Raw genomic sequence first — 10,919 nt, forward strand, 5'->3', positions numbered from 1 at the left:
CCCGCCGCCAAACCGGTCACCTCGGTCTCGGCTGCTCCGTTAAAGTGCCGGCGGTGGCAGGGGTGGGCTCCGCCGGGCGGGGAGGGGATCCCGGTCCGGGCGCCTCGGCCCCATTCAGGGAAGAATTTTGATGCGATTCATTAGAAGTAACGAGTTGACATAAGGTAAATCTACATCGAGGGGGCCTTTCTTTGAGTGCACGGGGGAAGCTTCATTAACTATCGCTAACAAGGCGTGCAAATGCTCTGATTGGGCAGCTTTCTTGTAACGCCAGGGCCTTAGCAGGATGCCCACCTAATGAGGGTCACTACAAGAGACTGATAAAATATTCAAATTTTTCGTCGCACCAGGAACTTTGTACTAAAGGAGAAAGTTGAGGCAACTGTGTGCTTGTTTACCTTGGGAAGGCACACTCGGGGGAGAAGGCATCTAGCTCTGACATCTCCATCTCCCACAGAAGCCCCCAGCTGGATGGATGGTCGCTGCTCTTTGGACGTTTGTTTGTTAAATTCGTCGCCAGATTTCCCCCCTCCTTCTCTCGTTTTCCCTCGGTCTAATTATGTTTCCCCCGGCTTCAATGCGCTGATAAATAAATAACTTGTCTGCGAGACTTCGTGCTTTTTTTTTTTTTTTTTACTTTTCTTTCTCCTTTTTTTTTTTTCTTGAAGAAGAATTATTAAAATCAGCCTGATGGCTTTAATAATACGTCAATCATTTCAAAGTTGCTGCTTGTTGCTAATATGTCAGCCTCTGTACACATCACCGTTACTTTCCTCGCTGTTCATTGCTAGGTTACGATTTCTAATTAGAGCTAAGTATTACACTTAATATTTAATTTAGACGCCCAGCACATATATCATACCTAGATCAGTCAATCAAGTGTCCCTTGTTGATAATGCTACATCATTAAGAGTTGTGTTTAATTCAGGAGCAAGCGGCTGCACGGCTGCTGCTGCAGAGCAGGTAACTTTCGCAGCAGATCCAGAGGGATGAGAGGAAGGAGCACAACCGGGCGGCGGCTGCGGCTCCGTCGCCTCCTCAAGGAAAGTTTGCTGCTTCCCAGGGCGGCACCTCGTCGCGGAGGCGAGCTGCTCTCCCTCCTTCCAAAGGGAAAAAAAAAAGGAAAGAAAAGAGAAAAAAAAAAAAAAAGCTATCTCACGTTTTCCTCCTCCTCTGTGTTTACGCAAAATAAATCAGTGCTGGGGTATCCCCAAAAGTTTAACTTGGAAGCTGGAGCACTGTTTTGTACCAGGTATAAAATACCGTCCTCGGCTTCTTAAACCAATCCAAGCTTAAAAAAAAAAAAAAAAAAAAAAAAAAAAGCCACTTGCCCACTTGTTTCTAAGCACAAGCGGTACGGCACACACCGCATCGGCAGGGCTGCGGTACGGCAGCTGGATGGGCCACGTCTCACACACCCATCAAATACGCGTTCATTTATCTGGGGAAATAGTGACTAAAAAGAGAGGGAGAGGAAGAAAGAGAAAGGAAGGGGGAAGGAAAGAGGAAGGTAGATGTGTTTGTAAAGAGAACATCAGTACAAAATTGTCAGCGCTTGCCACTGAAGACTGACAAAAATAGAATTAAATCGTAATAATAGTAATAATAAAACGCCTAACAAGACCAAGGCGATGGGTTTTCCTTTACCTGCCCTGAGCTCTCCCTCTCTCCCCCTTTGCCTTCCCCCTCGCCGCGGCCGCGGGGTTGCATTTTCCGCTCGCCGGTACCTCGAGGTCCCCGTCTGAACCCCTGCCTCCCCCGATAAAAACAATAAAAAATAATCGGCCCTTGCAAGCGTCGACTGAGTCACTCCCGAGTCAGGATTAAGGGGCACTAACTAGGCAGCAGAAAATCGCAGCCTCCTGGGAGCGACCATCAAAACAAGCAGTGAAATAAAAGAGCTTCCCTCTCCGCTTCCCTTCCTCTCCCCGGAAAAGTGCTCAGGTTGGCAGCCCCACACACCACACGCACACACACACACACCCGCACACAACTTCGCAGGGCTCCCTCCAGAAGAGAACACAGGCTTGTCCTGGTACATTTAAGGGGAGTTTGGGGGTTTGGGGTTTTTTTTTTGGGGTGGGGGTTGGGTGGTTTTTTTGTTTGTGGGTTTTTTTGTTGGGTTTTTTTTTCTGTGGGGTGGGGTGGGTGTGCTCCCCTGCCCTGCAGTGCCACATGTCATTCTAGCAGCTAAAACAATGAATCATGTGGGACGGAGTAAGATTGACGGGAAACGGACGGCAGGTCCCCCAGCCCGGAGAAGATGGTTATCGGCAGTCGGGGGGGGGGACGGACCCCGCCTGCCACCGCCCCGCACCTCCGAGCCCCAGCGCGGGGGTGGGCAAGGTCTTTGGGGGGGGAGACGGGGGGGACGGGACGGAGGGGGGACCACGAGGAGGGGCCCCGCGGCAGCGCACCCCCGAGGGGCTCCCCCCGCGGGACTGTAACAAACTTACAGGATCCGGAAAGGATTTTCCCAGCCTCTGGAGAGGGCAGCCTCTGCCCGGCCCCGTCCTCCTCTTCCTCCTCCTCCTCCTCCGCCGCCTCCGCCGCCTCCGTCCTCCCGCTCCCGCCGCCGCCCCGAGGCTCCGCTTACCCGGCTGCGCGCGCCGCTCCGCGCTGCCCCGCGCGCCGCTCCGCGCCCCTGCGCGCTGCCCGCTGGAGGGAAGTGGGGGGGCCCGGCGGCTGCGCCCGCCCGGCCCGGGAGAGCGGCGGGTCCGGGCTCGGCATTAGCCCGATGCCATTGACAGTTCGCAGCCAGCAGCTGCAGTCATTAAAAGCCATTTACACCCTGGCCTCCTCACACAAAGCTGGAGCGCCAGCAATTATCCGCTTGCACATTTCAGGACATGAGAGTCTGTCCCCTAACAGGCTTAGGGGAGCGCTGAATCCCCGGCCGGGAGCGGGATCCGAGTACCGGATCCGCTTCCCCGGGTCCGGCTCACCACCACCGCGCCTCGGTCACCCGCCCTGGCCAGCCGCGACAGCAGGGGCGAGCATTTTAGGATGCTGGCTGCGTCCTCTCAGGAGCTTCTGGCTGGCGGAGCTCCTGTGCTGAACGTCCGCGGGCGCGGAGAGGAGAGCGGGCTGCAGTAAGACCTTGGTATTAGCTGGTAGGCACATCGGGGTTGCGCGTCTGTTTGGCTTTAAACACACAGACGCAGGCACAGGGAGTAGGCATGGTTTGAAATGCCCTGCAGAAGGATATTTTGAAAGGAAGATTTTCACCAGGAAGGCAGTTGGTACGTGTTTCATATGTGAAAGACAGAAAGAAAGAGTAAAAGAAAAAAAGAAAGAAAGAGGAGAGAGAAAGGGAGAGAGAGAGAGAGAGAGAAAGAGAGAGAGAGAGAAAGAGAGAAAGAGAGAAAGAGAGAGAGAAAGAGAGAGAGAGAGAGAGAGAGAGAGAAAGAAAGAAAGAAAGAAAGAAAGAAAGAAAGAAAGAAAGAAAGAAAGAAAGAAAGAAAGAAAGAAAGAAAGAAAGAAAGAAAGAAAGAAAGAAAGAAAGAAAGAAAGAAAGAAAGAAAGAAAGAAAGAAAGAAAGAAAGAAAGAAAGAAAGAAAGAAAGAAAGAAAGAAAGAAAGAAAGAAAGAAAGAAAGAAAGAAAGAAAGAAAGAAAGAAAGAAAGAAAGAAGAAGAGAAAGAAAGAAGAAGAGAAAGAAAGAAGGAGAGAAAGAAAGAAGGAAAGAAGGAAGGAAGGAAGATATATTGAAGCTTCATCAGGGATCCTAGCAGAGGGATGTAACCTATAGGCGAACGACCAGTGTATGATCGTCGGGGAGATTTTAAAAAAAAAAAAAAAAAAAAAAAAAAAAAAAAAAAAAAAAAAAAAAAAAAAAAAAAAAAAAAAAAAAAAAAGCAGGTTTGGATTATATTCTGGAAACGCATTTGAAGGTAGTTTAATTTGCAGCTTGAAGAAAAATGGAATCAAATATTAAGAAACTCCCGCAGGAATTCCCCCCACCCTCCCCTCTGTAATCCTTTACATAAAAGGAAAGGATTACAAAGAAAAAGATTTTGTGTGTATGTGTATTAAAATCTTTGGCTAAACATATTGTTGTCCAATTAATACCTCCAAGTCGTTTTGTAGAGGGGCTGAGAAGTCTCTTTCCCTCCTTAGCTGTACAACTGGAAATATGAGCCAGGGAGGGAGGGCGGGGGGGGGAAAAACTTTTCCTCAAGTCTGTTAACAGAAGTGTTTAAGCAGATCACTAAAAATTAAGAGGGCGAGTTATTTCCATTAGGACTATGAAGCCCTGTAGCTCACCGATGACAGTTTAGTGGAAATCAGATGAATGTGTAATACAGCGAGCTTCTTCCAGTCCAGCAGCTCTTCCAACTGGACCTATTCATCTGCCACTTGGAATTATTTCACGAAGAGTGCGCTGTGAAAGGATCACAACCAGTTTGGAGCCCAGCTAAAGAACTTCTACCACCCATAGCAGTATTATTATTATCCTTCGGATAGGGCAAGTCACGCTATGTTTTCACATTTTAATTGTAATATCTCTCTTCCCCCCCCTCCTTCCCTCCATTGATGTCTGAAAGTAGTTTGGGCTCCAAGCCTCACCCCTCGATCTCCATCGGAATGCAGAAAAGATCTTTAAAAAAGTTTTGAATTCCTCAATGATTTTTCTTCTAGAAAGGCGGCTTAGGATAATTATTTCAGCTTTATTGAGGGCAGATTAGTTGAAGTCTGGATGCTGCGTTTCAATACTCGTTGTACATGCCTTTACAATGTCGGTATTGTTTGCTACTGTGTGTGAACCTATTCAAAATATACACTTTTTAACACCAAGCAAAGTCCTGTCTAAATATACACAGTAAGTCTGGAAAGATGTCCATGACCCGTACAAATCTCTGTAAATCACACTTCCATAGCTACAGAAACTAAACAAAAGAGTTACCAGCTCAAGATGCTGATTAAATCTTCTTAAAAGCAACATACCTAATAATAAATATAGTTGCATGGTAGCAAGGTCTGGCGACCCAGCTAGGTCTTTCTGAGGGATGGACACAAACCGCCACAGAGATTTTTCCTTGCTCCCAATTAAAAAAAAAAAAAAAAAAAAAAAAAAAAAAAAAAAAAAAAAAAAAAAAAAAAAAAATTTTTTTTTTTTTAAAAAAAAAAAAAAAAAAAAAAAAAAAAGAAAAGAAAGAAAAGAAAGAAAATAAATCTGGGTTCAAACCCAGATTTTTTTTGCTCGCCTCTCTTTCCTCCTCCCCGCACAGAAGCCCTGTAAGTTGGCGGCGGGAATTGCGGGGGAAAGTAGAGGTGCAGCGTAAAGCCCCGGCGGGTTTGGGGTGAGGAGCAGCCTGGCAAGGTCAGCGGGCTCCGGGGGAAGGACGGGGCGAGAGGAGGTGAGGCGAGGGGGAGGAGGAGAGCCGGAATGCAAGAAAAACAAAGTGCAGAGAGCAAAGAGAAAGAAGAGAGGAAAGGGAAGGCGAGAAGGAGCCGGAGGGCGGGGGGAAGCGAGGCGTGGGACGGGGGAGGCAGCGAGCGGGGCGCCGCCGGAGCCGGGCGCGGAGCCGGTCCCTGCGCGGAGCCGGTCCCTGCGCGGCTCTCGGCGGAGCCGCCGCGGGAGTCATCCCTCCTTCCGCGGAGAGGGGCAGGGAGCGGGAGAGGGGAGGGGAGGACAGAGACTCTTCGGGGAAGCGGGGTTAAAACCAGGCGGTACTGTATGTGCCTGCTTCTGGGAGGGTCACCGGCGTGAGGATGGGTCTAATGATCTCATCTTTCTTTTCTTCCCCGGCACTATTAGTGCTCAGATAGGCAGAATGAAGTGAAACTACGTGCAAATCATGTGTAAATTGTCTCAGTTAGGAGCCCTTTATCCGAACGTGTATCCCAGCCTGGCCCATTTACTTTCCCCCCATATCTCCTTTAGCTTTAACGAGGCTCGTTAAGATCACAATAATATTCCACCCTCTAATTGCTCATCCCATTCAACAAATATGTGCACACTGCTTTTCGCATTATTTGATCCCTTATTTAGGAGGGGTGTGGAGAGGGAGGGGGGAGAGACAGGGAGAAGGGGAAGTGCTGAGATTAGGAGTTGCAAAGATTAAGGAGGAAAAAAAAAAAAAACACCCACAACCAGGCTTTTCCACCAACCGCCCCGCTTCCCTCCCCCCCCGTGCATTTGGGCGAAGTGGTAAAAACCTTCCTTACGTACTCCGTAATGATTGGCAGGGCTGACAGTGATTGGCAGGGGCTGCCATGGCAACGCCACAACGACACTCAGAAGACCAATAGAAAAGCGAAACAAAATGTTTCAGCGCTGCACTCACTGTGGATTTAGGGGAGATATTATGAGGCTGTTGTCATTAGGGCGATTGCTGTTGAATCACTGAATCCTGACTCGGCGGCGGCGCGGGGCCGGGTGTGTGTGAGTGCGTGTGCGTGTGCGTGCGTGTGTGTGTGTGTGTCCGCGTGTGCGTGTGTGTGCCCCCGTGCCTCTATGTGGCTGTGTGTGCGTGTGCGGGTGTGGATGCGTGCGCGGTGCGTGTGCCCTTTCCTCCCTTCTTCCTCCCTTTCTTTCTTTTCTCCTTGATTTATCTCCCCCTCTCCCCGGTCATCCCATGGTGTTCAGGTCCCCGCTAGAGCTTTATCCCACCCATTTCTTCTTGCCAAACTTCGCCGCCGACCCGCACCACCGCTCCCTCCTTCTCGCCAGCGGCGGCGGCGGCAGCGGCAGCGGCTCGGGCTGCAGCCCCGGTGCCGGCGGCGGTGGAGGCGGCAGCTCCCGGGCACCCCACGAAGAGTTGTCAATGTTTCAGCTGCCCACACTCAACTTCTCCCCGGAGCAAGTGGCCAGCGTCTGCGAGACGCTGGAGGAGACTGGAGACATAGAGAGGCTGGGGAGGTTCCTCTGGTCGCTGCCGGTGGCGCCGGGGGCATGCGAGGCCATCAACAAGCACGAGTCCATCCTCCGCGCCCGGGCGGTGGTAGCCTTCCACACGGGCAACTTCCGAGACCTCTACCACATCCTGGAGAACCACAAATTCACCAAGGAGTCCCACGGCAAGTTGCAGGCCATGTGGCTCGAAGCGCACTACCAGGAGGCCGAGAAGCTGAGGGGTCGCCCGCTGGGGCCGGTTGATAAATACAGGGTGAGGAAGAAGTTTCCGCTGCCCAGGACCATTTGGGATGGCGAGCAGAAGACGCACTGCTTCAAGGAGAGGACTCGCAGCCTCCTGAGGGAGTGGTACCTGCAGGACCCTTACCCCAACCCCAGCAAGAAAAGGGAACTGGCTCAGGCCACGGGGCTCACCCCCACGCAAGTAGGCAACTGGTTCAAAAACCGAAGGCAAAGAGACAGAGCGGCGGCGGCTAAAAACAGGTCAGTGGGGCTGCGGGGCCCCGCCGCGGGGCGGGGGGCGAGGTGGGCGGCGGGGCCCCGCGGGCGGCCGCGCTTCGCTCCGCGGCTCGGCTTCGGTTTGGCTCGGCCGGGCGGCCGGCAGCGCGCCTCTGCCTCTCCTCTCCTCCTCTTCCTCCTCCTCCTCCTCTCCATCACCGCCACCGACAGACAGCCGTCCCCCGGCAGCTGCAGGCGTGCGGCGGGGGCAGGCAGGGCTCAAAGTTGCCTGGCGCGCCCCGAGCCCTGCCGGGGGTCCCCACGGGCTCCCGGGGTGCGGGCAGGGCTGGCGCTCACCGGCGGGCGTGGGCAGCTCTGTGTGTGTGTGTCTCCCTATGCGGGGCTCGGTGACGGCGGCGGGGGCAGAGCCCGGCTCTCCCTGCCTCCATCCCCGCAGCGGCGGCAGCGGGGGACGGGAAACCCCACGGCCCCGGGGTCGGCGGGCTCCCGTTTTGCTTTCGGCTGGCTGGCAGCGGCGTCCGGCCGGGCTCTTGCGCGGTTCCCCCGCCGAAGGGCCGCGGCGGGCGGCGGGGTTCAGCGCGGGATTTCCGCAGAGCGGGCGGCTCCGCTCCGATTGTTAGTGCTCCTCCGCCTGCGCGGCGGGACCCGCACCCGCACGGCCCGCGGCCCTTCGGCTCGGGGAGAAAAGCCTTTAGGAGGCCGGGAAACCTCTTTTTTTCCCCATCCCCATTTCTTTATTTACACCGCATGGAGACCTGGCCCTTCGGTCCTGTGTTTCCTGTGCATTTGACTTTGCATATATTTGCGTGTCTCTCGGCGCCTCTTTTTTTTTTTCTTTCTTTATTTTTTTTTTTTTACAGCCTCCTGAGGGAGTGGTACCTGCAGGACCCTTACCCCAACCCCAGCAAGAAAAGGGAACTGGCTCAGGCCACGGGGCTCACCCCCACGCAAGTAGGCAACTGGTTCAAAAACCGAAGGCAAAGAGACAGAGCGGCGGCGGCTAAAAACAGGTCAGTGGGGCTGCGGGGCCCCGCCGCGGGGCGGGGGGCGAGGTGGGCGGCGGGGCCCCGCGGGCGGCCGCGCTTCGCTCCGCGGCTCGGCTTCGGTTTGGCTCGGCCGGGCGGCCGGCAGCGCGCCTCTGCCTCTCCTCTCCTCCTCTTCCTCCTCCTCCTCCTCTCCATCACCGCCACCGACAGACAGCCGTCCCCCGGCAGCTGCAGGCGTGCGGCGGGGGCAGGCAGGGCTCAAAGTTGCCTGGCGCGCCCCGAGCCCTGCCGGGGGTCCCCACGGGCTCCCGGGGTGCGGGCAGGGCTGGCGCTCGCCGGCGGGCGTGGGCAGCTCTGTGTGTGTGTGTCTCCCTATGCGGGGCTCGGTGACGGCGGCGGGGGCAGAGCCCGGCTCTCCCTGCCTCCATCCCCGCAGCGGCGGCGGCGGGGGACGGGAAACCCCACGGCCCCGGGGTCGGCGGGCTCCCGTTTTGCTTTCGGCTGGCTGGCAGCGGCGTCCGGCCGGGCTCTTGCGCGGTTCCCCCGCCGAAGGGCCGCGGCGGGCGGCGGGATTCAGCGCGGGGTTTCCGCAGAGCGGGCGGCTCCGCTCCGATTGTTCGTGCTCCTCCGCCTGCGCGGCGGGACCCGCACCCGCACGGCCCGCGGCCCTTCGGCTCGGGGAGAAAAGGGGAGAAAAGCCTTTAGGAGGCCGGGAAACCTCTTTTTTTCCCCATCCCCATTTCTTTATTTACACCGCATGGAGACCTGGCCCTTCGGTCCTGTGTTTCCTGTGCATTTGACTTTGCATATATTTGCGTGTCTCTCGGCGCCTCTTTTTTTTTTTCTTTCTTTATTTTTTTTTTTTTAAATTTCTGCTTTGCCATGACAAAAGCGATGCACTCTCTTCCTTTCTTTCTTTTTTTTTTCCTTTCTCGTCACCCTCCGTAAAAGTTATTTTGCAAATGAAAACGGACCCTTAATCCAGCTTGACACGCTGTTTTTATTTTAATTTAAGTTTGGCTACCGTTGTAAGCATGTAAACAAAACTTCTTGTTCTTGTAAATGCTGTCTCTTAAATTCCTCCTAATTATAGCACTGGTGCTATTGATTCGAGGTTCTGTAGGAGAAATGCAACCTTAAAGTGCCTCGCCATTTAATTTCCATTAAATGGAAAACAGATCAGTTTAGGACTGAAGTTGCCTACGGATGCTTTTGTTGACTCAGTGCTGTTGACAGCGGATGAATGCACCAGGAATTGTACATGAGAGAAAAATCAAAGACGCTGAAATTGGACAACTTAAAATAATGAGAAATGTAGAACAAACCGGCTACATTTTTCTGTTCTTTGCAGGCAGTTAAATAGAAAATACCCCGGTGAGAAGCAGTTGAGCGAAGAGTGTATTTTGATTCACACTGGCAGTGCTGGGCGCTAGAGGTTGTGGATGGCTGCTCAGCCCAGGACTTTTAGCCCTTATCCTCGAATCAGGCTTTCTTTGGGTTTCGAGAGGAATAAATGGGCGCAGAGGAATATTCGTAGTTAATCTGAAAAATATATATTGCCTCTTGAATTAAAAAAATGTTCAACGGCAATGTACCCTTAGGTGTTGACGGTGAAAAGACTAGCACTTTAAAGCTAATTTGGTCTTTCAGATGGAAAAGAGACTTAAATTCCGAGCGGAGAGAAACGCTGTGTTCCACCATCGCCCTTTTTTGTTTTATTGGGAGCGCTGCGCCCCCGGGATGGGACCTTCCCGCGGTCCTGCCGCAGACCCCGTGTATTTATCTGGGGAAAAAAAGAATATTTAGACAGCTAGTGGCCAGAGCACAAAATGGGGGATCCCGTCCCATTTTTTCCCGCTACAGAGCGGTCCTTGCAGCGTGTAAGGAGCTCACAGAGGAGGGTTTCTCCTAGGCCCCTCTCCCTGTGTCTGCGCCGGGGCGCAGGGCTCGGCTTCCCGGGAAAGTGCTGCGGGGAGGCGAGCGGGCCGGGCCGGGGGCTCCGCTCCGCAGCCGCGGCTGTCCCCGGGCGGTGGCGGGTTCCGGGCGGTCGCCGTCCGTTCCCCCTCGTCGTCGTGGTGGGCCGGTGTCTCAGAGGGGCTTGTGCTGTTGTTTTGTCTCCCGTCGCGATGCAGGCTCCAGCACCAGGCGATAGGACAGAGCGGGATGCGGTCGCTGGCAGAGCCCGGCTGCCCGACACACAGCTCGGCCGAGTCTCCCTCCACGGCGGCCAGCCCGACCACCAGCGTCTCCAGTTTGACAGAAAGAGCCGAGACGGGCACCTCCATCCTCTCGGTAACCTCCAGCGACTCGGAATGTGATGTATGATATCGGAAAAAAACAAACAAACAAACAAACAAACAAAATCCAAATCCAAACAGCCGAGCACCCTCTACCCCGACCCGAGCAAAACAAACCGAGGCAACCTAGAATCAGGACACACACACGCACGCACGCACACACACAGCCCAGGAGGAAAGAAAAAGGCCAAACCCGACCCAAACATAATAGCAAACAAACAGACAGGGATCAGAGAATCCACCACCACCACCGTCAGCCAACACCACCACCAAGAGATGGAGCTAAAACTTCAACAGTCACAAACGCTGGTGCTGCAGCG

At 53.8% G+C, this 10,919-nt stretch overlaps 1 protein-coding gene across 3 annotated transcripts in view; it reads left to right on the forward strand.

The window, feature by feature from the left end:
- The first annotated feature begins 6,299 nt into the window (after positions 1-6,299).
- SIX3 (SIX homeobox 3) overlaps positions 6,300-10,919 on the forward strand; it is a 14,997-nt gene continuing 10,377 nt past the window's right edge. The window contains exons 1-3 of one of the 3 annotated variants that reach the window (XM_014950523.1): positions 6,300-7,205; positions 8,192-8,326; positions 10,435-10,594. In XM_014950523.1, coding sequence (XP_014806009.1) covers positions 6,580-7,205; positions 8,192-8,326; positions 10,435-10,594 — 921 coding nt within the window. In that variant the 5' untranslated portion in view covers positions 6,300-6,579. Of the gene's footprint in view, positions 7,341-8,191; positions 8,327-10,434; positions 10,910-10,919 lie in introns of those variants that run through there. The other 2 variants (XM_014950524.1, XM_014950525.1) reach the window with 2 other exon arrangements.

The sequence above is a fragment of the Calidris pugnax genome, unplaced genomic scaffold, assembly GCF_001431845.1.
Source record: "Calidris pugnax isolate Ruff unplaced genomic scaffold, ASM143184v1 scaffold24, whole genome shotgun sequence".
NCBI lineage: Eukaryota > Metazoa > Chordata > Aves > Charadriiformes > Scolopacidae > Calidris > Calidris pugnax.